The sequence below is a fragment of the Motacilla alba genome, chromosome 1, assembly GCF_015832195.1.
Source record: "Motacilla alba alba isolate MOTALB_02 chromosome 1, Motacilla_alba_V1.0_pri, whole genome shotgun sequence".
In the NCBI taxonomy this organism is placed as follows: domain Eukaryota; kingdom Metazoa; phylum Chordata; class Aves; order Passeriformes; family Motacillidae; genus Motacilla; species Motacilla alba.
In genome coordinates this window covers 104,496,185-104,522,854 of record NC_052016.1, presented here as the reverse complement: position 1 = coordinate 104,522,854, position 26,670 = coordinate 104,496,185, and the positions used below count along the sequence as shown (strand labels likewise).

General features: G+C 40.6%; 1 protein-coding gene across 5 annotated transcripts in view; it reads right to left on the bottom strand.

Moving 5' to 3' along the window:
• Window positions 1-26,670, bottom strand: part of SHROOM2 (shroom family member 2) — a 119,187-nt gene that overhangs the window by 3,619 nt on the left and 88,898 nt on the right. For all 5 annotated transcript variants that reach the window (XM_038155877.1, XM_038155710.1, XM_038155792.1 and 2 more), the window contains 4 exons: window positions 13,159-13,908; window positions 8,900-9,451; window positions 7,834-8,014; window positions 3,039-3,311 (listed from right to left, as the gene is read on the bottom strand). In XM_038155877.1, coding sequence (XP_038011805.1) covers window positions 3,039-3,311; window positions 7,834-8,014; window positions 8,900-9,451; window positions 13,159-13,908 — 1,756 coding nt within the window. The remainder of the gene's footprint in view (window positions 1-3,038; window positions 3,312-7,833; window positions 8,015-8,899; window positions 9,452-13,158; window positions 13,909-26,670) is intronic.

Below are 26,670 nucleotides of genomic sequence, written 5' to 3'. Positions count from 1 at the left end.
GCTTTGCTTCAGAGATGAATTTTCTTTGAGAAGCTTTCTTCAAATAAACCTGTCTGTTCTAATAAATGTGTCCATCTTTTTAATTTGCACCTTCTGTTAAATCACACATGCTGTTTAATAAGCCTGAAGGATTTACAGACAAGTGTTTTGTAGGATATGAAACAGTCTTTTCAAGATGCAAGTATGAGACTTGCAAAGGGGGCTACAGACTAGTGAGCTTTAATAAAATACCTGTCAGAGTTGCACATGCATCCTGGGCTGACCCTTTCTACAGACAGACCACAGCTCAAGAGTGAAATGTTTTCAGATTTGTGTTCTCAATGTACTTAAAATACACAGCCTAGATTAACTCAGGATTCAAGACAGCTATGGAAAACAAGTCAGAAAAAACCAGTTTAATCTTCCCTTGAGCTTATGCCAGGGGAAAAAAAAATCCCACTGCAAGTTGCAAGCAGAATTATCTGCTGCAAAGAGACGGAACTAAAAGTTCTCCTGAACTCACCAGGGCAAGTTGCAGACAGCCACAAACCCAGAAGTGGTGCTAGACTGCTCCCAGGGCAGCCTTGCAGGTGTGTGCATGCTGAGCAGCAGTAACTAGCTAGAATCTGATGAATGCAAGAGGATGTGGACACAAAGCACAAGCAATGAGAAGACACTGGCCTTGTTTGTAAGAGGAAGGGGGCTGGTAGCTCTTCAGATGAAGCCCCTTTCAGAAGCTGAACTTGAAATACCTGATACTGTTCCCTATGGCAAAAAAGAAGACCTATAGCAGAGCATCTGACAGTAAAAGTATTAATTCAGCAGTCATTATTTGACTGCTATTATTGAGAAAGTCTGCTAAGCTCTTGCTGGCTCCTAGAAAGTGGAAAGCTATCAGAGCAATGTTTATTAGACAACATCATCTTGGAAAGAAAAATCAGTGGTCACTGGGAATATGCTCCCCAGCAATGGAAGTAAAATCCTCTGTTTTGTTTATATGGTACATTAGTGGTTCACCACATATTATCATTTGACCTACTAAAATACTAAAGGACAATCAAAAAAGCCACAAGCACCAGTTTAAATTCAACACTTCAAGATACATTTCATAGAATGGTTTGGGTTGCAAGGCACCTTAAAGATCATATAGTTCCAACCCCTGCTCTTACCAGACCAGGTTGCTCAAAGCCCCATCCAACCTGGTCTTGAATATTTCCAAGTAGGAGGGTGGGTACCTCTCTGGGCTGCCTGTTCCAGTGCCTCACCACCCTCAGGAAAGAACTTCTTCCTAACATCTTATCTAAACCTGTCCTCCTTCACTTGAAGGCTGTTCTGTCTTGTCCTATCACTACGTGCCCTTGTAAAAACTCCCTCTTGTAAGCCCTTTTAGGTACTGGCAGGCTGCTCTAAGACCTCTCTGGTATTCTCTTCTCCAGGCTGAGCAGCCCCAACTCTGCTTGTGCAGTGCTCAGGCCTCTGATCAACTGAGTGGCCTTACTCTGGAAGTGTTCCAACAGGTCCATATCTTGTGTTTTGTGCCCTAGAGCAGAATCCCCTCCCGTGACCAGCTGACCACGCTGCTTTTGATACAGCCCAAGACACGTTTGGCTCTCTGGGCTGCAAGTGCACATTGCTGGGTCATGTTGAGCCTTTCATCCACCAATACCCCCCAGTCTTCCTCCCCAGGGCTCATCTCAGTCCTGACAGATCTCTCCTGATGTTACTATGGCAAGATTGGTGTCAGCGCATGTGAAGATGAATGGGGACTGAAATATGTTAGGGATTTGGAGTTCTGTCAGTATTACATCAGAACTTGACATCAGAACACACAGAGAATTTCTGACTGTCCTTACTACACCACGTCCTCACCACCTTCCTTTTCCACATCCAGCCAGTAAGCTATTTTTATCACAGCTCTCAAACTGTGTTTCCTATGTACACAAATCATGGTAGCTCCTTCCCCATCACGCAACTGCAACTACACTAAGAAAAAAGTTTAACGAGGGATTAAATTTCTCCAAGTGCTTCAATTTCTCCAAAGCTTCTCAGAAGCTTTGATCTGCCCTTTAATAATCTGTCAAATACTTTCCTTTCCACCTCAATCAGAGAGAATGGTCTGAACAGCCATTAATCAAGTATGTTGGGGCCAAACAGCAAAAGCACAGCTTCAGATCAGTCCCAGCACTTACTGGTTCTTATGTATGAAATAATGTAACAGGCTGAAGAAACAACATGAAGCCACAGCCTGGGGAAAAATTCTGTTACAACATTTAGGTGGACTGTTGGCATTTCAGTCCATAGCTACAAGCCAAAAATCCTACTTCACATTCATTTAACCGTAGAAGCTAAACTCACCCGAAACACACACGCCCTCCACACTATTTATTTTAGCTTAAGTTTCACACGATCTACATCTCTCCTTTGGTGCATATCTGTACTGCTATCTATGTCCTTCCTAGGTAAGGCCTGATGGGTTTTGTAGTTTAAAAATTGCTGCAAGCCGTGCCTGCCCCTGTTTCTCCCCTCTACCCCTCTCGTTTTTAAAGGCTTGTCCTTCTGTTGTTTCTTGCTCTTGCTCCTCACAAGGCATTGTGGAAGGAAGCTGTAGTAGATGAGAAGCATTTTCCTTTTAACAACCTTATAGATTTGTATCAAGATCCTCACTGAGTATAAAGAAGTCTGCAACCTTTCTGCATTACAGCACAAACACTCCTTTTCACATTTTGAATTGCTACCATATTTTTTTGTTCGCCTCCTTTTTATGCTCTTATCAGTAGATTCCCTTTTTTTTAAACTTCTGCCAAGAAGTCTGTTTTCTAGTATGTTACACCCCAAATCCACTTTTTCTCAGCAAGCCACTTGTAGTTTCAGTATTCCAAGAAAAGAAGGCAAAGAGGAAAGTTTTAAGAAATCTAAAAAAAAAAAAGTCTTATCAGATTTATCCACACACTATCCCTCATGCTGAGCACTGCAACTTAGATAAACAAAACCAGGCAAACTCCCCTCTCCCTCCCATGAGCTTCCCTAAATGCAGGAATATTATTGTTGGCTCTTCTCACCCGTTCTTCTGGAGAGGTGTTGTCATCCAGGTTATTGAGGGCGTTTTCCACCCGGGCCAGACGACCAGACAGGGACAGCAGGAGGTTGACCACTTTGTCAAGGTCACCAATAAACATCTTGAATTTGTCAAACTCATTTGGTTTGCAGACTTCTTTCACAATGGCCTCTACCTCCTCTCCCAGGATGTTGTTTGCTTGGATGTCTTCCAGAAGTGTCTCCCGTGCTTCTCTCAGCACCTGCAGCTTCCTACTAATGCTGTCAATAAGTTCTTGCTGTGGAAAAGAAAGGAGATAAGAATTTATTACCACTACTGCCTTTTTTCCTACTTCTGAAAGTCATGTCAGCTAGCACTTTAATACATTTCAGACTTCATGAAGCTTTGACAATGAGTGCATTACAAGTAAATACATGCCTGTGTCAAAGGTCTATACCTCTGCATTCAAAGGTTCAGGACACAGCTGCACGATGCTCAGCTTAAGACCTGTGCTAAAGCAAATTACCTTTGTGGAAAAAGATGAAGGGTTTTCACCCTACCAAGAAGCCTTCCTGCTTTTTCTTTGAGCAGCTTTGAAGCTGTTATGAACAGCAGAAAGTACAGCACGTGTCTGTGTCTCTAAATATCAGGTCAGGTCCATAACACCTTGCTGAAGAGCTACACTTAGGAAGATACACAGTACTAGAAAAACAATCCTGTATTTTCCATATGATGCAGTTAAAACTAGGGCACTGTCAAGCTTTCTTTTCCTCTCTGCATAATATTAGCATTCCTCCAATAGCAGTCCTTCCACGCTCAGAAAATCTTGGCATTAACAGTGCCTTACAACATTTCTGCAGGGTAGTCATAATCCCTAGGGCACAGGGAATAAAATCTACTGTACTGTACAAAGCAGCTCTGCACAAAGCTGTGCAAAGTGGCTCTGCCAAAGGACCCAAGAAGCATCACTGGCCCGGGCCAGGTGAATACACAGCCTCACTTAAGTCTGGGGGGCTTCTGTACTCTAGTCCCCACTGCCTGAGGTACACTTACACTGCCTTAGAAAAGCACATCAGGTGCAGAATCAGCAGAAACCAGACCAAGAATCCAGATCTCCTTTGATCACCTGTGGTCCCTCTGTGCTACTTCCCTCCATTTGGGCAAGAGCTCTTGTTTCTTACATGCCCATTAGCTTTCTCTGGTGCACAAGTGTTGTAAGTTAGTTCAGCCAGCTGTCGACTCTGAGATAATTCACACCCTAAAAATGCCTTGTTCATTTAAATGTAGGTGCCTATTTGGTATTCAGCTAATTTCAGGTAAGAAAAATTTCCAAAGCGTTCTCTAAACATACACCTCAGTGGAAATTCTGAATGAAAATTACATGCTTTAAAATAGTCACTATTTCACAGTACCCCTAGCTTTTTTTTTAAATTACTCATGACATTCTTTAGGAACTCTGCTTTCTAAATGCAAATCTGATTACAAGCCTTCATGATTACTGAGAAACATACTGATAGCAGCTGCTACTCACAGAGGCCACTGAACAGTCATTGCCAATTTATTTTGGGAACAAAAACCAGCACAAAACAAAGTCTGTCATCTTAACAGAAAGCAACTACACTGTGAAAATGTAGCAGCCTTTCTAAAAGTAGAAATTCAACCCATGGATTATCCATACTGGTTTTTTCCTTTTTGATTTAATGTACTCAGTCCAGGTTAATCTGGATCTGGGTTATCTGTTAGCCTTGGTGCCCAAAAGATTAAGGTAGTAAGCAGTTCTACAGATGCCTGCTTTACTGACTGATTAATCTGCAGGATTTGATTTTTTCCCCCTTCTTTCAATGCAAATGCAGTTTGATTTGGATTATGTAGGTCACAGTGCTACGCTCTCGTTTCCCTCAGATGACATGCACTATGCTGCTGTTTCACCATTTGAAACACAGCAGGATACTGTGGTGCTCTGTGTTATTATCTCAAGTTTTTTTTCACTTCTGCAGCTATGCTGCAACTTTCTTTAATTAAAAAAAAAGCCACATGGCTGCTCAGCATTTACTGATCTGGTCTGCCAGTCCAGATCAACTCTCTCAGTTTCTTTCTTTAAAAAAGAAAGAAGCCATTTTCCCAGTAACACCCTGTTTAGTAACATCCCAAGCAGCTGAAGCTAACCTCTAAAGCAACAATTTTTCAGGTGAGAAGGCCATAAATACTAAGACTGTCATATCTATTAGGAATTGGCTTATGATTACTGATTGCTTTGTACCCAGATGAAGCAGCCTCTGCCTGCAGCAACTGTGAACTCACTACATCCTTTTGCTAGACAGCAGAAAACCTGTATTATGTTCAATATCTACTGAGCCAGAAGAGCTGCAGTCTACATCTTCAGACTGGCAGATGAATAATTTATAGCTGTGAATTCTGTACCAGTACACAAGAAAACAATAAAGTCATTCTTGCTGATCTGACTAGCAACACAGAAAGTGGCTCAGCACAGCACTGCTCAGGTGGCTCACTGCTTGGCATGCTTTTATGTAAATTATACTCTGCTTTCAGCTCACCACCCCATTCCTAAGGAATTGAAGCCTCAAACAAGATAAAAATTGGTATACATGAATTATTTTATACTCTTCAGCAGTTGCTGAAATTTTCCTAAGAGCGAAGGGGAAACTTCTACACAGCTATACATGGATTTTCCTTACTACAAAGAACATCTTATGGCATCTCAAAATCTGATCAGTATTTTACAATTGTGGTAAACCTACATTAAACTCAGTATATAAAACACACACATTCCATTCCTGCTAGCTGGAAATACATGGATTGGCTCAAAAAAAAAAAATTAACAACCCTATATGAAATTCCAATACTTATTTCAAAAGTAAAAAATATCACCACACATTTCTGGTTTGCAGAGCAGAGAATGAAAAATACAGGAATCATTCCACAGTGGACTGCAATTAAGAGATCTCATAACAGAACTACCAGTTTCCAGGAATCAAGAAACAGGTTCTGGGCATATGGCCCATCTAAAACTACTGAAGTCATAAAGTGTGCCATTAAAATGTTCAGGTCCCTAACAATCCCTTGTTAAACTCTTGCCAAATATGAGAAGCTGGACCAAGCTGCATCTTCCGTCCATTTAATAAAGATGCCTTGACCCACTTACAAAGAGTTTTATATGTTTTCTGACAAGATCCATGATGAAAGCCCATTGAACTTGAGTGTTCCATCTCCACGTGGAAGAGCAGGGAGAGAAGCAAGCAGCAGGGCACGTGTGCTACAACATGTACACTTAAAGAAGAAGACAGGAGGGTTCTGCTAAAAGCCCTTCATGAAAACCTTTCTGTGTCATATGATTAGTGGTATATACTGAAGCTGGGGGATGGATGGAGAAGTATGGAAAGGGTAAACACGACTTTCCTGTTAAGAAACCAACAAAAGTAAATGGCAGTCTTGCTTAAAAAAGTTTTAGTATTTAGTTTGTTGAGCAAACAAGAAAGGTTTAATTTTACCTCCCTCCTATTCTGTAATTGATGAGAATGAAGCTAATTCTAGCAAAATCATGAATGTGACAATCGCATATGGCACCAGATAAAATCAAATTCTTTAAAATGAAATTAAATCCCTAATTTGTCTTAGTAGTACAGCTGTTGGATTCAGCAGCTTTCTGGCAAGAGGGTGAGGGAAGGGCTCTGCTGCAGCCACGCCATGCCCCTGGCAGTGCACAGCACTTTGAACGGTGCGATGCAGAGGGAGGCTGAAACAACACAGAGGTAACAAAAGACACAACAGCCCACTCAAATGCAGTGCCAGCCACACCTGCTCTGAACCACAGGTGAAATCTCTCAGTCTTAGCGACTAAATACAGTCCTAATGATTAAAACTAATCTTTGGGACTGGATTATCGAGTACACCCTGGCAGCGGATTTTCAAGCAGAGAGCTGACTTGGACAGAGAAGGTTTGCACACCACTGCATTACTGGCTTAGGTAAACAGAGTTAAACTACATCACTTTACTTGATCAAACAGAACATTTCCTCCAGCTTATCCACACTGAGAACAATGATTAAAATATTTTGTGCCAAGTTACTAATGAGATGAATGTGATGATATTACTGTAGAACAACACCTTCTCCAACCACACAAATGTCAGATCATCATTGTAGTATCTAGGAAATTATGGTGACCTTTGTTCAGAAATAAAACACCAAAGGAAGGGGATGAATAAGAAGACTGCTTCCCTCCCTTGTGACAAGCAACTTCCAATGAATCCACCAGGATTATCTCCCACAATCACTATTAATTTGAGAGGCAGGAGAAATATTTTCCTGTTCATGAAAATAAAGCTGGAGGTAAATAAAGAAGAAGAAAGAAGGTGTGTGTATGTTCCTTCTCTCTCAAGACAAACCCAAATTCTGGACCTAAATTAAAAAAATTTGGAACAACTAAGACCACCACCAGCTTCAGTGGGATACATAAGCACTCCTGTTTCTTTTTACATAGTGAGAAATAGAGAAGGCCCTCAAATGGAAAATGGTACTTTAAAAAACCTCCTCAAGACTTCTCCCTTTGAGACTTTCTAAAACACACAACAAGTTGCAAGCAGCACCTAATATGAAGTACCTAAATTCACAAGTGTACACTTAACTCATCCCTACAAACAAACAAAAAACCCTCCAGAACCAAAAGAGTCTGATTTTTTCAAAGTGATCCTGCACATCTAGAAGGCCTTTTATTGAAGGCTCTTTAGTCAAACAAATTCACAGTTAATGTAATGAACAGAACTCAGAGCCTCCCACTACACATTCAGAAATGTCTTTTACCTTCTTCTCTGACAAGTCATGATCCAGCTCATCTTCAGAATCATCCTCACTCTGCTGCTGTTGCTGCTGCTCCTGCATGTCCTTCATTTTAATCAGGAGCTCTGCCTTTGGTGCAGATGTGCTGTAGTAAGTAGAATTGGTTGTCAGGGAGATGGCAGATGGTGCACTCTGCTCCTCTTTCCTGGGAAAAAGTCAAAACTTTCATTAACTGCCTTGACACCCTGACCAATGAAAAGAAAGGAGAATGTTTTAGAGCCATCATTTCCCCAAGCAAGCAGGGGGTTCAGGGGAAAACCATTACCTATATAAATAAGATAAATAAACACTGTCTAAGAATAAAATCTGTATGAATTCAGTACATGCTCAGCCAAAGTTAAAACCAAAACCACACAGAAGATAATACATCATTACAAGAATTGAAATGCATCAAAGATATTGCATCTGGAAACAAAATGGAAAGTCACATTTTACAGAGTAGTGCAAAAAAACCTGTGTCATAGACAGTATCCTTTTGGATTGGTATAGTACAATATAAGTATTTAACTTTTTGATTATGGAATCATAATCTTCTTGAGAATGACACAACTTATCAGATGATTTGTATCAAGAAAACAAAAAATAGAACATCAATGTGGGTGGAATTCAATTATTTTCTTTCTTTGATCTCATTCACTTCTAGGAAATGCCTCATGCCTGCTTCAAGGTGTCATCATAAATTTTCATCACATAAAGAAGGCAAGATTATTGTTTCTTTTCTATCCAGTTACTAGACTGGATGATCTTGGTAAAATATGTGATAACAATGAAATAGCAAAAGTTAATTCTTTCTTAAGTTGTCAAAAACTGGCTTTCAACCACGTCTTGGAATTCTTTCATATTGTACAACACTATTGTTTCTGTCATTAATGGTATCACTAGCAGCATATGCTTGACTACTATTTTATCACAGAAGTCTCAGAAAAGACCCTCCACAAAAGGAAGTCTCACCTCCCACCCCCATGGAATACTGACACACTCTGGATAGAAGCTTACAAAGACACACCGGCTTACAGAAAGTAATACTCACTTCTCTTCTGAAATTTTTGGAGAGGGAACTTTTGGCAGAAGCTTCCTGCGCTGCTGAGCTTCTTCTAGGAGATGTTCATCTTTAGGGAATATACCAACCATCAGATCCATTGTTGTTTTTATTTTCACATTAGGATCTAGTATGTCTGCCAGAGATTTATCTCTTCCCACAATTTCTCTGGCGAGTTCCTCTGACTTCCAGTCTTCAAAGGTCTTTTCTTTGGCCTTTACATAGCTGGATGCTTGCGTGGCAGCACTGCTGTCCTTCAAGTTGCTCCCAGGTTCTTCAGCTGGTTGAGGGTCAACTGGTTTGGCTCTGGCTTCTGGCTCTGGCTCTACACCTTGCCTGGTGTAAGCACAGAATCGTGAATAGGATTGCTCAGAAGTGCTGAGTGTTTTAATCTGGTCCTTTTCCAAACCACTGGGTAAAGCAGGAGGCTCCATGGTACTGACAAGGCTCTGCCGACTCTCCTTCTCTGCGCTGCTCTCAGAATGAACTATCTTGATGGGAACCATTTTCACTGTAGTATTGTTGTCTATAACCCTTTCAATTCTGGAAAATAAACAAAATTCATCCTTAGAAATTGAAGAACCTTAAAACTCAATTCATATCTGCAAATCAGAGAGGAAACCCAAAAAGACAGGTAAGAGAGTGATATAATGGACTACTCCTAGCACTGCATCTCAAACCCTAAATCTACACGTTCTTTTCTGCCCACAAATTCTAAATAGTATTATTAGTTCATTTGTAAGGGATCCTAACATCAGCCTTGTACAGCACTCATGATACAGGACTTCTGTTTGTTTCCATGAACACGAAGGTCTAATCTCAGCAGCCAGGCCCCAGATTTCAGACAGCACTACTGAATCACCTTTTACCCCTTTGCTGCCACAGGCGCAGAGGAAAACGTGCCCTCAGCCCACCCTCACTGCCTCACACAGATCCAACAGTGGCCTTCCCTTTTGGCCTGACAGGCAGTTGAGCTGCCTGGGGAGTCCGTGATGCCCTCACATCAATTCTCAGCTCTCCCAAGGGAAGAGACAACAGGCCAGATGGGAACATTCCACAGTCTAGGTTTTTGCTGAGCTACAAGAATAACAAAGAATCACACATGGGAAATCTGGAAATCATTCAAAACTTAATTACATAGTTTAAAAAAAAAAAAACCTTCATTTATAAAATGTCACATATAACATAGAAGCTTAATAAATAAATCCTACCATAGTGTCCTAGCTTTCCACTTAAAGAAGAGAAACCAGTCATTGAAGAGGATAACACACTATTCTGGATATTCTTTTTAAGAGAAGCTTGTAGCAGAAGTTCTGTACTGCACAGCACAAAGGGCCACCTTAGCCATTCAGTAAGGAAAGGTATTTAAAGCAGATGCTAACTTAGATTTTTAAACTGGACAATAACAGGTTAAAAACATTACAGAAACATCTGTAGTGTAAGTAAACCATATAAGAAACTGAAGTCTAGTTTAGTGGTTCTGAGTTTGCAAAAAGTTTTAAATTATTGTCATAATGTGGGTTTGGAACCTCTACAGCAAGGAAAGGAACATTGCCTACTAGCTAAAATATCTGGTTTCGTCTGGCTGGGTAGCTTGCCGCCTTTCAGATAAGTGACCAAGACACACTACAGCTCTTTTCCTCTAAGTGTGGGTGTGTCACTTTCCCTAAAATAAGCTTATACTTTTCTACTGTTGGTAACAGCAGAATCTGTTTGACTTGACATTTATTGTATCTTGTATTTTAAATGTATATTTACCTCTGAATGAACGTGCAGTCCTCTGTAGGTATTTAGTTTCTACAAGTGCTTTGTGGATATGCTTTGACGTACTAATCCAACTCCTGGGGCAGGTTTTCCAGCCTGTGCTGAACCTTCCCACTCCATTTCATCAGGCTGTTTTCATTCAAGGGAACTGTCACTTTGAAGAGCTCACTTCTGTGACCACTGCTCAGACCCAGCTCCCCACCTGCAGACTGGGACTCTCCTCCTGAGTGCAGCAGAGCTGGGCAGTGCCCAGCCACCACCCCCAACCTTTTCTTTTGCTTATTTTAATTAAAGCCCACACATTTGAAGCTCCATTAGAATGTGAAGAGAATTTTGGAATTTGGGGGAAATATAAGATGAATGCATAAATATATGGGGAGCAACTGGAAAATAAGTGAGCTGAATGCAATTCTTCAGCTAAAATGCCCAGCATCTGTTTTGAGACTTTGAGTACATTCCTCTCAGCCTAGTCAAAGATCTTCCAGAAACTTAAAGCATCATTAAATCGATTGCTCTCAGTAAAAGCAAAGACAGTTCAACACCAGGTGCTTCAAAAATTCTGTTTCTGTAATCACTACCCTGCTGATTTCTGAAGCTTTTCCATCTGTGGAAAGGCAGCATAAAATTTTGACTTGCAGCAACTCTGCTTGTGAACATTCCAAGCTTAACCCAACCACAAAGAGTCCCTCCTTGACTTGAGTTTAGGTTTAGTGGAAATCTATTGATCCACTCTTTTCAGCTTTGCTGTTGCTAAACAGCTGTCTTTGGCAATAGCTGTGTTGTGTACACCATCAGCACACAGTACACCCATCAGTACACCACACAGTATTGTGTGTGCTTGCCCCACACACATTATTGTGCCTAAATCACTGTGGAAAACCCTGCACACACACTCACCTTGGCCTGTTGATGAACAAGACACTTCTCTTAAAATAGTACAGCAGCTATAAGCTAACATCACCAAACATTAGCTGCCCCAAGCATGCAAAGTGGCATGTCCCAACGCTCATATGCAAGGAGCCAGTTGAAATAATAAGCCAAATCTGATTAACTATGTATTAAGATAAATCTACTTAACATATTTTATTCATATGAAATAAATACCATATAAAAAGTTCTGAGGTATGGCTGCCACACTTGTCCTTTTTGGCCAAACCTGTTTTAGTGAGTAATTTAATTATTAACTGGGGACAGTACATTGTGTGCAAACAAAAGCTGTCTGGGCCTAAGAATTTTAAACGTTAGCAAAAGATTTGCAGGGTAAGTATTTCATCTTTCAGATATGGGCATATAATTAGGCACACCTCAGTGCTCATTTCAATATTAAAGCTTAGCAAAAAGGAAGGACAAATACAATTGCCTTTCTACGTATCCTTCATATCTGTTCATAAAGTAATACATTAAGGAAGTCAAAGCAAAATATTTAGGAAGTCATTACTGTCATTACTTTAGCACATGGATTCTAGGGTTCATATGACATATTGCACCTTTCATTGTAAATTATATTATTACTTCATGTTAAAAAGACAGCAGAATGAAACCTCATTTTTTCCTTCAGCTGTAAGACGAAAAATATCAAGGCTTATTTAGGAGAAAAAGTGATTCATGTTTTCATGTCATGAGGCAAAATGGAAAACAGCCTGAGTTTGTTCAACCATTTACATTAGAGCAGAGAAAAGCCATGCCAACTGCTTTTGCTCAGAGAAGCAACCTCTGCAAGAATTTAGAGGTTTTGTTTTCATTCTTTAACCATGAATTATATAGTGCCGAAGGATTTATGAAAACCAAGATTCGTGAGCTTCCTGGAAGAATTTGTTATCTTGTGGGAGAATAACCTTTTATGATGTTAGTAGCATATGACAGACACAGCAATCTATTAATTTCAGTCAGTTGTCTAATTCTGAGTTTATCTACCCTGGGAAATGACTGAATCTCCTACTGAGTGTTCAGTCTTTGTCAACATAAAGTGTTGAGGACCCCTCAACAGACAACCCGAAGTGCCACATTTCACTGCAAAAGCAACAGAAAACCAGTCATGATTTGGCAAATGTATATTACTCTGTGTTTTCAAAACAGATGTTCTCACAAAGGATCCAGCTTGCCTTCCCACATCTGCTCTGTCCCTCCCTACACTGATTCATGTTTATATACAGACTCAGGTAGGGGAAATGATGACAGGGACTTTTCTGACTTTGCCTCTATTTTCAGAGGAAAATCCCTTAGAACGCTCCCCTTTCATTTTCTACTAACTACCAGGTGTAACATCTGGGCAGCACAAGTCAACTAAAAGAAACCACAGACCAGCTGAAGAACATTAATGGTACCAAAAGGAATTTCACCCAAGTCTATGGTCTGTAAAATATGCTGCAATGGCTCAATGCTTAATGAACTTGAAGAACATGTAAAGAAAATGAAGAGACAATCAATAATGAGGTCAAACTGGACAAAAAGTGTTAATAAAATAGTAAAGGAGTTACATCTAGTACCTGGCTGGGTTCTCATCCTGTAGGGACACAGGAGGTTTGTCAGTGAGCTTCTGTGGTGCAAACTGGGGAGAAGGGGACCTCGATGACTCCATGCCAGGTTTTTGAAGATACCGATACTTGGAAGACTCAGACTTAAGGTGTGTTTTTTCTTCTAAGTGCTGACAAACATTCTCTGTGGATGACACTTGCTGGAGCTGCTGTGGATTAGCACTCTTCAGTTTTCCATTGAAAGCTGCAGGGCTCTGACAGAGAGAGGACTGACTGGCAAAGACTTGGGTGGAGCTGGGGGATGAGGACAGAAAGGGCCGGCTGGCTGCTACCAGCAGAGATTCAGAAGAGGAGCCGAGCGATGGTGCAGAAATATCTGGTCGCCTGTATTTATCTCTTTTAGGTGGGGGTGGCCTCTGAGGAGCAGGTCCACGCTTCTTGTTCAGCAGCACTGGCTCTATTCTATGGTTTTCCTCTCCTTTGCCCCAGGACTGAGAGGAGTGGTTCTCGTTCAAGGTCTGTGGCTCAGAGTAGGGCAGGTGAGGCAGGCTACAATCCTTGCTCTTCTCATTCACATTTTCCTGAGAGTATCGGTAGTCACTAGGCAGTGTCCCAGACCTGCCCCGACTCTCGTGAGGCAGAACTGTAGGCTCTTGCACGTGCAAAGGTCTGACAGAAGACTTCCACTTGTGGCCTAAATTCTGGTCCAGTTGATCACTCTTCTCTTGTGGGCTATCCCTCAGGACCCCTGTGTCAGCTTGCCTAGAGAAAAGAACATGCTTTTAGTAGGCTGCTGATTGATTTCCTTTGGTGCAAGGCCAATGCACCAACCCAGGAAGCTTGAACACCGAGATCACATCCAACACTGAACACCAACTCTCCAATCTATGGTAACTGCAGCACAAAAACATCCTCTCATGTATAGCCACACATGGTGTACTTAATCTAACGTGATGAGTCAAAACATAATGTCAGGCTAAATTAGGGTATGGAGCGCCACAGGACGCGACACAACCTCTGGGTAACCCGAGGCACTGCACTGAGCACAGCTCAGTTAAATGCACAGCCAAACAGCCAAATGTTGGTAGAAAACAAAACCGTCTCCAAAAGAACAATTCTAATACTAAAATTTAATCTCTTCTTGCTCCTAAGTCAATAACAAAGCGCGTGAAACACTTTTCTTATCTAGGTGCAATAATACTTCAGTAACATTTCTAAATGTGGACTTTAATTATCAATCTGGAGGTTGAATTTTTGTGTGTCTGCTGAAAAATGAAATGAGAGCAAACAAAATGTTTGCTAAAGCCAAAAAAATAGGGGAAAGGAAAGTCACCATCTCCTGAATTAAGGCAGAAAAGAAAATTTAGAACTTTATTTTCTGGTCAGACTTATTTGAGGTTGAACTTCTTTTGCTTTGTCAGCAACAAATGACAAACAATGGCCAAAAAGGCCTTGCCTTAGCCTAAATGGTTTAGGGCTTACTCCAGTTTCACACTGTCTCTCTAGTCAGGAAACGGCCTTTCACAGTTCCATGCTTGTCCTTTGCCACAAGACACATGGTACATTTGTGCTCACCAGATAAAGACAAACTGGGGAAGGAGCAGAAGGCAGGAGAAAAGTACCTCTGTAGCCCTGAGAGGAGACTGGTTTGCCCTCTGCTTTAAAGAAGGCTGAAGAGACATTATGAGCTTAGAAAACAAGGTGCAACAAAGAAGTCAAAGGCCTCAGAGAGCTACTAATGGAAATTATGCTACTGACAGTGCTGGTCTCTGTATTTTTAATAGTAATCTGGTAGTGATGCACTGCCCAAGCCTTCTTTTGAGGTGACTCTGAAAGAGGCATCTTTCCCAGCCTATTTGTAAAATAAAGTTTAGTTGAATTTTTCAATGTATACATGTTATTAACATCACTGTACCAGTTTTGAGATTGTCTATAGGCAGTTAACACCAGCGTGTAGGAAAATAAAATTTGAGATAAAAGCACATAAAATAACTATTAGCGCAAAGTCCATTGTAAATTCAAGAAGAAAAGAAAACTGAGTAATTACACACTGCATTTCTATTTTAATTAAATAAACCCAAATATTTAAAATGAAGTATTAGGGAAAGATGACTGATTAGATGTGGATTCCTGAGAAGTCACATATACAATCTTTCTCTCTCTCTCATGTGAAGTGTTAAACCTTAAAATTTTACTTTAACTGGTAAATTTTAAGTTTAATATGAATGAGGAGACTAGTGTTGTTGATATTCAAGTCTCTTCATATTGCTCACCTAAGAGTAGTTGGTTCAGACAACTTCAAGTTGTCTGACAAATTCAGAGTCAATTCTGATTTACAAAACCGTATTTATCGACTCCTCTTTTAACAGTAGTTAAAGGACAGTTTTGTGAAGTAAAAAATTATACAAAAGACCCCAAAGACCAACACTATTCAGATTTGGTTACATGGCATCTTGGCATCTCAAGAGTCAGCTCATTTTCCCTAGTGAGTTCAATGTAAGCAGAACCAGGCCTGTAAATAAATCCACTAATTTTAATGGAAATATGTACCAAATGAAGACTGCAGGCCTTACATATGAAACACTGTGTTTAAACCAGTATTTTTCATTGTCTGGATAACCCATGAACTGCACAATTTTCTCCTCGTTAACCCGTGCAAAAGCTCTTCAGGCCTCTCAATTCACCTTTACATCCATAAGCCACAACAAAAACCAGTGCAACAGATGCTCTCGGGTGCACAGAAAAATCAAGGGTATGACACAAAATGTTGCAAAGACATCAATTACATGCATTACCTCAGCCAGTTTGCAAAGTGTGCCAGGAACTTTGCATGCACATCGGGATTGGGAGTGCTGGTGGAAGCAACAGGACAGAGAACACCACCAATCTGACACATCTGCATATCCAAAACATGTAACCCATATATTGGTGTATACATACATATATTTATCTGGCTCAGAAATAATGAATGCTCTAGCAGTCCTGTCACTTTCCAAAACTGAGCAAAAGGACATAAAGAGTTACAGCGGAGACAAATTCTGAGATGCCATATTTGCAAACATGGAAATAAAATTCAGAGATTGCACACAGGACTTCATACAGCTTCCACAAAATTAATAAAATATATTGCAGTGCCACACAAAATGGGTCTGAGGAGAGGTGGTGGCTACACTCAACACTGAAGTTAAATTGCATTCAGTGTGAGTGCATCTTCATGCAAAGCATGCTCATCACATTATTTTGGAGAGATGTAAGCTTACTGTTCAGAAAGGAGGAAAAGAAAACAAGCTTCAAGCCCCAGGAGAACACAGTGGCAAGAACCTGCAAAGGTGTTACATTATTATCAATACTGAGAAGTCCACTAAGCTGCTTGCTATTTGTCAGTGCATTATGTAATAATATGCCCAGAATACAGCTGGTTTGGAAATGAGGCCCATAGGATTATGCAAAGATAACATACCACTGAAAGGAACTCATCATTTATAACCAAACATCACAAAGTGAGAGACAGAACAGTTTTAAATTATCTGAAAACATGACCATTGACTTAATTACTATTTTCATTCTAGATAACAAACCAGCCAACATCAAAAACTTTAAACTCTTAGCTATCTTCAAACCCAAACCTCCCCCCCTCCACAATACAATGCCACAATTACCCAAGTTACAGGAGCCTTTCTGAGACAACAGAACTGGGAAGGCTCACACCATCTTCCCCACACCAGCAGGGCACATTACAGCTTTCACTGTCAGGCAACTTACACCAGTCACTTAACCCCAGCTGCAAAGGAAGTGTAATTAAGAGTCTTATGATACTGCTACAAAATAATATTCAGTAAGGGTGAGTCTAGTACAGGAGTCTAACATAAGTCTTATCTACTGCATTTGTTTTTAGTATTTTGCTGTAGGAGCTTTCATATCTAATGGCAGGAGGCAGAAAACCAATGTAGGCTTTGAACTGAAAAGAAGGAATTGCTTCATTACACAAACCAGTCCTTCACATTTTTGAGAAGCTCTCATATAGCAGAGGGCTCAGCATTCCCAGAGGGGATCTGTGTAGAGAGACAAGAGGCTGAGCACTCATCAGTGAATGCAGGGGGAGCTCTGCTCTGTGTCTTGCACTTTCCCAGTGGCCACAGCCACACCAGCATCACTTACTGCAGCGGGGGTGGGAATGTGGATCTCCACACTGGCACAAAGTACTCTCTACCTAAATGGACAAGTACCTCTCTCCGTTTCCTTCTGGCTCTGTTAGCTTGGGGCATACACACTCAAGACTAAAATGTAGAGGCCACGTGAAGAATAAACCAGGCAAAAACCTCCCAAGTCTCATCCCCAGCCTGGACACCTCCAGTCCCCCGAGCAATAATACAACAGGCTATTCCAACAAACCAGAGAGAAGTGACAGTAATGTGAGCTTTTGCATGAAGGTTAAACCATACACACACACACACATTAACCTGGAGCCTGCCAGTGGAGTCAGTGAGCATTTACAGAAATGAATCATTAGGTATAGATACCTATCAGAAGAATAACATTTTTGGTTGCCATAAAAAACAACTCCAAATCACTTTCTTCATTTGCCCCAAACTCAAGACTTGACTAAATCTGGATAGAGATATAGAATGATCTGATCCAATGTTGTATCTCAATAAATGAAAGCGATTTCAATAAACTCAGTGTGTTTGATTTTTATCTGTCTGATTTACAGTTTCTTGAGAACACTTCAGGCCAACCCAAACAGTGCCACGAGACGTTCCAACTTCAAAATCCCAGACTAGATAAGCTTTGCAAAAATGCATTAGCCAACATTTGAAAAATGTATCATTCATTAAAGAGCTGACCTCTGTGCAAAAGTTTCACCATAAAACATAGGCACGGTTATGTAACCAATGATATGTCCTGCACTAACTCCCTGGCAAAGGAGAGCAAACAGAGTGGCTGTTTCTGATTTAATTTGAATTCTTTCTCAAGAACTACAAGCTACTCTGGAAAAAGGCCTTCATACCTGAGTGTGACTCTTCTGTAAAAGTCCTCCTCCTACAAAAACAAACACTCTCAAAATCAAGGCCACAGTTTTGCAGTCCCTTTAAAGTGACCATATGCAGATATTCTGCCAGAAGAGACAGTCTCCTTCTTAGACACTTGGAACTTTGTCTTCCTGCTCTTTCTAGCATACTAGCAGTAGGAATTGTACAGCCCCACAGAAAACTGAATCAAGGACCTGACCTGGCTTGAAACAGATAATTATGTGGCTTAAAGCAATTGGGAAATACTGTCTTTGCATATGACAAAATCCTGTTTACAGGCACAGCTCTTGCCAACACTTTTTAAGCTATGAACTTCATGTGCTGAAACTATGTTTTCATTGTGTATTCGTCTGGCATGTGGCACACTGGGATCCAAAAGCACTTCTGCAATAATTCACAAATAAAGGGTAGTTTCTTCTATTCAGTATAGTTCTGCTTGAGACAACACAATGCTATGAAGTTAGAATGGGGTGCATAGGGCAAAACTGTTGGAAATTCAGAAAAAAATTGCCATCTAATGCCACATTTTAATCCATATTGATAAGCACTAACTAATGCATGATGGGTGTCTTCTATGAGTTCATAAACTTTAAAGGTTCAAAGGCATCAGCTCCCCTAAGAGAAGGCAGGTGGAAGCCAAGTGGGATATGCTAGGCTATCTCAGGTCTCACAAGACACCTGTGTTTGGACAACAATTAAGCCAACCAAGTTTAGCTAACTTAGAATTAAACCTGAGTTCTCTGTGGACTACAACTTGACTCAGGACTTCATTTGCACAGATGTCTCCCTTCTATTACTTATCTGAATCCTCATCTGAGTCCCATATCCTTTTCTTTTTTTTTTTTTTTCTTTCCAGAGGGTCCAGGACCACTTAAAAGCCCTTAAATTGGTTTTATTATTGCAATACTCAGGAGACACTGACAACACAACACCACAATTTGGACATGCAATACCAGGGCAATTATTTCACCACTCATTCTTCTGATGAACTATCTGCTTTCACTACTGAGTCAGTACAGCACACACTATCCACCAGATAGCCACACGTGAAACATATTCCAAAGATGCCACATGAGAGCTTTATGAAACTATGTAGAAATCTTAAAAGATAAATGCAGAGAATAAAGAACCTTCTAAAGAACCATGATGGCTGTACCCTAACAGTCATGCCATGAAGAGGCACAGCATACAAGCCACTACAAAGAAGCAGAGCTGTCCACTGCCTTGGTCTGAAGAGACAGATGATGGCAACTAGCATCCAAGAAGCACCGCTGAAGCAAACCGTCCTAAACCAAAACACGTGTTAAGATGAAAAGAATAATGAATACTGAATGATGAGAGAATGCTTTCGCTCTCTCTCAAGGGGAAAAATAAAAGCCTGTCAGAAGACAACTGAAGGTACAAAACTAGCAAGATATTTCACAAGGTGTATCCCACAGCACATCACTGGTACACTACAACCCGTTTATCACGGTGCAAGTCTTGGTTTTTCAATTCTGTCTCTGAAAGCCTGTTAACATTATCTGCACCTCAATGGCAGTTATCTGTTTAGTCAGTCACACTAAATACAGCTTAGTTGTGGCACCCAATGTGATAAAACAAAATGTCACTCTACCTTAACAACCCTTGCATTATCACCTGGCTTTATCACAGAATGAAATATGATAACAGACACTGCTTGCCAGTCCATCGATCCCACCACAATTTCTCTCCTGTCCTGCCTGCATGGTAACGTACACACTGCAATGAGTTTTCATACCTCATTCTGCCTCTCAAAAAATGTTACCTCTTTCCCCATGAAAATCAGAAATAAATAAATAACAAAGAGCATATCCACTCCAATTCTGCAGTAAATAAACAAAGTTATGTTGATGGATGGATGTAGGCCAGTCATGGATAACAGCAAAAGATATAGGCCCATAACAAAAATAAAATCTGATTAAAATTATGTTTCTTATAGCAGCACAAGGGCCTTTATGCAGAAGGGAAGAATCTTGTGGGAATGGGCAGGGGGAGCAATGCTTTCCTTTCCTTAGTTCAGAAAACAAAAGCCCCTCCTCCATTCTGCTGCACATCAAAAATAAACAATAAAAGGTAATTTTTATGGCTGTATTCTTATTGCTTCATCTATTGCATGCCTCTCCAAGCACACAGGGGATTACCTGCATGGAATTAAAATTACTTCTACTCAAGTCAGCCAGTTAATGTGTTCAGTACTTACACACTGAATTCAATCATCAGAATATCCCAACAGTATAACGAGAACCATCATATTACACAAATGGCAACCATTGCAGAGACAAAAGACAATATTTTACAACACTGCTAACAAGGAAATCACAGTCACATTAAAAAAAAAGCTCAAAGAAGAATGATTGTTTTGTCAATTTACTAAAAAAACCCCTACATTCCTGTTGCCACTCCTTTGAATTTTTTTCATTTAGACTTTTTTGTCCTGATAATGCTGCTGCTATTTTCTTGTTGCTATTACTACTGAAAACAGCTGCTTGCAGCTGAACAAGAATTAGGTAACAGAAGACAAGCTATAAAATGAAACACTTTGTGAATAACAACTAGGTCACCTGGGATTCTCAGGCATTCTCTCACCAAAAAAGAACACATAGCTAGCTCATCTCTAAAGGAAAAAAAAAAGCCTAAACCAGTTATTTAAATTAATTAGCATGCACACATTTCAATAGCCATCTTTTCACTCTGAGCCACACTCACCCGCTTGCTTCTGATAGTCACATCCAATTCTCTTACACTCCCAGCTAACAGCTCCTGCTGCTGTGGAAAAGGTCTTCGTGCAAGCCTGTACTCACAGTAACAGGCTTGCCAGGCAAATAACAAGATGAAAAGCTCTCGCACCACCCCTAGCCGAGAGGAACCCTGAGCCTGGCACCCTGAGCCACAACAACGGCACTGCAGCCCTCAGTCCAGAAAACAAGTATTTTCGAAAGGCACTGCCTTCTAATTCCAGCGTGCATGATGCCAACTGTGAAAACAAAAGCTGCTAAAAACAGCGCGTGTGTGCGAGCATATGCACACAGAGCATCTTAGCTGGAATTAATTCACGTTTCCCCCTATTTTCCCAACCCATCAGCAAATGGAGCAGTCGATTGCACTAAGCAAAATAAAATTCTGCACCAAGCATTGCATCACTGTTAATTTGCTACTGTAGCTTTTGCTGATAGAGGCAGAAGATACAGCCTGTTCTCAAAGACCTGAAGAACAAAAGAAATACTGTGTGAATTAACACTGCAAAATTCTGTTCACAACTGACAAAAAATGGTAAATAAGGCACACACCTCTAGCCATTTCTTTCATGCTTTAACACTAAAGACAAGACAATCTTACCAGAATTTACAGCTTTTTACCCATATTCACTGGATATGTGAGCTTTGCATCCTTGCAAATGTGCCAGCCAGTTTGAAAGCCTCGCAGAACTGAATCTGTCTCAACCTCTGCGTCTCATTTACTGTAACACAGAGGATTTTCAAAGCCATGCCTTACAACAGCTGGCTTGTTTTTGCCTGCTTCCTATGATTGACAAGTTCATACAAGCTCTGTCAACTTTAACCTTGATAAGTGAAGGCTTAGTCTGTATTGTATGTTACATCACCAGAAACTTCTGACCTCAGGGAAAAGATCTCAGAGACTTCAAAGCTTTTCCTTTGCCCCACCCCCACCTCCTGGATTTGCTTATTAAAAAAATAAAACAAAACTTAAAAGTCCTGTAATTTTTTAAGGGTTTTCATTTGTGAAAATCATGATCTGCATCTCCACAATTACAGCTCTGCAAGTTTTAAAAGATTTTAAAAGATCAGCGTGTCACTAGGTTCCTTTCTGAACAACATTCAAATAACCAAGTCTTTAATTCTAGAGGAGAGTCTTCATCAACAGCCCTCCAGCCTGAATTATTTTGCATGTGTTGTGTGCACAGGCACCCTCTCTTGCAGGAGATTCTGCAGGGAAAGAACTGAATGCTTTCATGCTGCATGAGCACATTGCCACCCCCACGCTCCATCTTTAGAAGGCATCATGGCTTTCATCAGAGCAAAGCTCAAGCTCCTTTCAATTTATCTACAAGGATGCATTAAAGACCTAACAGAAAAGTTGTGGATGAGGCTTTAATATGTATGAAAAGATAATTTTAAAATGACCACTTGAAGAGGAAAATGTTATTTAAACTGCACACAAAACCACATAGAGCAGCTAGCTATCCAGTAAATAACCTCTCCTAAAATTTTTAATTTTTCTGACTCCAAAAGCTGCCTACTTGATTTCAATAGAGTGGAAATGACTTCAAGAAAAAAACTCCAGTTTACATAATACAATACAACGGGTTAACAGACTGCAGCAAGTCTGGCTGGCCCATGCAGAGAAATGGAAGCTATAGCTGCCACATTACTTTTTAGCACAAAACTTCACTCACATTTACTGATATAAACAGTCTCCTGCGTGACAGCAAACCATAACCATGTTGCCTAAGGGCTTATAGCACAAAGTGAACATTTCACAGGCTAGCTTTTAGTACCAGAACACCATAAAGCCACTCCATATGTCAGAAATGCATGAATTGCTACACTGAGGAGACAAATCAGTCACCTATTTCCAATTATGCTTTTCATCAAGTAACTTAAGGGAAAATAAAATCTACAATGCATCAGCACATGATGCTTTTATGACTTTAACCACTGGAGACTATATCTTACATTAGCTCTAAATCTCCATACTCAACAGGGCTACATGAAGATAGACGCATTTCAAGAAAGGCAACAAAAAATGCACGTCTTTAGATGGTTTGCATTCTAATCCTATTTCCAGGAAAAGCAGCAAGATCAAACAAGAATACAAAAATGAACTAATGTGTGTAAATTTATCTCTGTTTCTGTCTCCACAAACACTTTTGTGTGTTCTTTTACTCACTCAAGTTTAGAATAATGTTTAGGACTTCTTCCAGCTACTCATGCTTGGTAACACCTTTAGGGGCAGGGGAGGAAACTTTCCCTAAGAAGAAACCACCCTCCAACACTTCCTTTTATCAGCCCATGATGGCCTCACATACCCCTAGCTGTCACTGCATGCACAGCGAGGAGAACAGATGTGCCAGGAGCAATTAAAACAAAAATAACTTCACTTGGTAGCAAAAAGCTGCAAGTAGAAAAAAAGGGAAATATGAGATAGGATAGCCACCCTCAAGTTTAGAAACAAGGATTCAAAGTGTACCCAATAAAGGTAGAGGGAGATTTTCAAGGGTGTGGAGAATGCACAAATTGGACGGGGGAGAACCAGGGCTGTCTTTCTGTAGTACCATAAACCAAGCACAGGTTTTGGAGGCGGTCCAGCACCCATTTAATGAGCTGCTGGTGAGCCCAAGTGGAGCATCTCGCTCATCTGCAGGATGCACACCTGACAGCCGCCGGCTGCCAGGAGAGTGAGGAATGGGGAGGCAGTGGCAGGAGCCTGCAAGTTTTAACAATTTATTTAGCCACAACCAACCTCCGAATCCCAAAATAATGCATTTGTGATGCTTATGAAGATGCCCACACATCTCTCAGCTCAACTAGCCTGGAAGTTTTAAAATGGACAACAAGAGGAAGACTACAAGTGGGACAATTTATCATGCAACTTCTGTCTTGATCCTGAGGCATGAGAAGAATCTGGTTCAAAACTTTGCTGTTTGAAGAGCCACCCTGTGCCAGTGGCCATATGCATTTAGAGAAATCTTTTTTGAAAGATTAAGAATCCACACAGTGGTATTTAATTTTGAAAAGGACATTTCCATGCATGAGATGAATATTTTTAAGAGAACAAGCCAGATGGTATAATGCTAAGAGATAACATGCAACTGAAGATACAGTATATGAAACTCAGAGGAAATGTGTAACACCTACTGAAACACCCAACCACTGTTCTTCCTTCCCTCTCTCTGCCCCCTCCAAAGGTTGAATTAAATAGCAATTCAAAGCAACATCCACCAGAGAACTTAGGTCCTACTCAAATGAGGAAAATCTAGAACTAACCGAGCAAAGCAGATGTAGAAGCAAAATATGGTAAATAAAGAAATTTTAAAACAAAAGCTGAGGTATAAATCCTTAGGGGTGTTAGGATTAAAAAAAAAAAAAGGGTTAAAAAAAAAAGCACTTCTTCAAACACAGATATCTGCGAAACAGATTACAGGGATGAAAGTACAATAGTAAGAATACAAAGAAAATAAGGCTGCAGCAAAAAATGGACATGGTCTCCCCTTCACAGCTCCACAAGCAAAAAACAGCCTTTGCAGGAACTATTCTCAGATGCTACACACCATTAAGAGTGGGTAGTCAAAAGCTACCTGGGCCATATGACAATAACCTGAATCTTCCACAGGAAATTGCTGAACTGGGATCTGTGATGCACAAGTTACCCACTACTCAGATACTTGGATAGCTGCTTGAGCACAGTGACACACAGTGTTGGGGGAGGGAAGGTGTGAGGGTGCTGAAGAGAAAGAATGAGGGAAAGAGAGCAAGAATTAAAAAAAAATCTCATTACGAATCTGGAGAACTTCAGAATCATAAACTTAACATCTGAAATAAGCAGAAGAGTAGAAATTTTATTAAGAGATTCGGCAGCTGCACTAATGAGTAAAATTACAAAGAATAATTTGGGCATGTGTAGAATAGATATGTCTTGGATGCATTACCAATCTTAGAAAGAGTAACTACACATAGGGACAAGAGTGATCTAAATGACAGAGACTGGATTTTTAGATTAGTTAGAAAATTAAATTTTATCTCACCTGAGGCTCTTAAAAATTTGAATCCCATGAGACTGAGTCCTCACTCGTCTCATCACATCATTCACATCAGAAGTCATTAGATATAGATGATTCACACAAGGGGTGAAAAACTAGGTGGCAGCAGTTGCTGCTATAAGAAAATTATTCAGATTTAATAAATACAAAGTAACCCACAGGAAAGATTTTCCTGTGCTTCACCAAGCTTTACAATGATGTACAACAGAAATTGCTGCTACACAAGAAGGAAAAGCTGAATTTCACAGACTATTCTATGAACATACAATCTTTGTACTTCACAGCAGTAAAAACCTAAACAAAACCCCCAAAATAAAACAAAGCTCAAAAATAGGCAAACCAGCAGAGGCTTGACAAGATACCCAGCTGCATGGCTCCTGGTTTGCCCTGGTTTTCTGCTTGCCCCTCCAAGCATCTGCTACTGGCTCACTGAGAGAAAAAAACCTGTCTAGGTAGACCTTTGGCCTGCTTTTAAGCATTGACACCCATCAGCTGCCATCGTGTTCCAGTGATTCAAGGGTCCACTGTCTCGGAGTGTGATATTTATGTATGTGTTATTAGTCAGTCACATACACTAGTACACTGAAAGTTCATGGCAGTGAAACTTGTACCAATTACAAGTATTCACAGAAACCTAAGGAAGATGAAAGGTTACAGGGGTTTCTTATATATTAATAGATGCTCACTCTTCTCTATATGCATAGGAAGAGCTACAGTAGGTTTTTCCCATTTTCAAACAAAATACAAACTTTTTAACAGCTCAGACTGTACTGTGTCATTGCTGTATGTCACACACAATGACATCATTGGCAAAAAAAAAATTGGTCTGAGAAATGCCTTAATAATTTGTATCTCATGATAAAGAAATGCTAAGGACATGGACCTGCGGGAGCAAGTCCAGAGGAGTGCCAGGGAGGTGATCAGAGGGATCGAACTCCTCTCCTGTGAAGACTCGATGAGAGAGCTGGAATTGTTCAGCCTGGAGAAGAGAACGCTCTGTAGAGCTTGTTAATACATGCATTAGATGTTTGCCAAAGTAATTTTTCCACTGATTTCTAAGGAAGCAGTTGCACAAGATCATACTACTTCTTCCTCACACAGAAAAGGGGGAAAACATTTTGTTTACATAGCTTTGGTAATGTCTTGGTACGTCCTTCAACGCCTAAGACATACTTGTCCTGCAATGTTCAGTCAGGAAAAGCAACTCACAGTTTGACTGTTAACTGCAACAATACATGAGTAACCTCAGGAAGGCCAACAAGGCCAAGCGCCAGTTTCTGCCCCTGGGCCAGAGCAAACCCAAGCAGAAGTCCAGGCCAAGAATGGACCAAGAACCAGCCTTGGGAAGAAAGGCTTGGGGGTGTTTGTGGACAAAAAGCTCAACAATGAATTGGCAGTGTGCACTCCCAACTCAGAAAGCCAAGTGGCTACATCAAAAGCAGTCTGGCCAGCAGGTCAAGGGAGGGGAATTCTCCCCCTCTACTCTGCTTTTGTGAAACCCCACCTTGATTACTGCATTCATCTCTAGGGCTCCCAAAAGAAGAAAAATGTGGCCCTGCTGGAATGTGTCTAGAGGAGGGCCACTACTATGATCACAGGACTGGAACATCTCATTGAGGAGAAGCCGAGAGAGTCGGTCCTGTTCAGCCTGGAGAAGAAAAGGCTCCAGGGAGACCTTACAGCACCTTCCAGTAC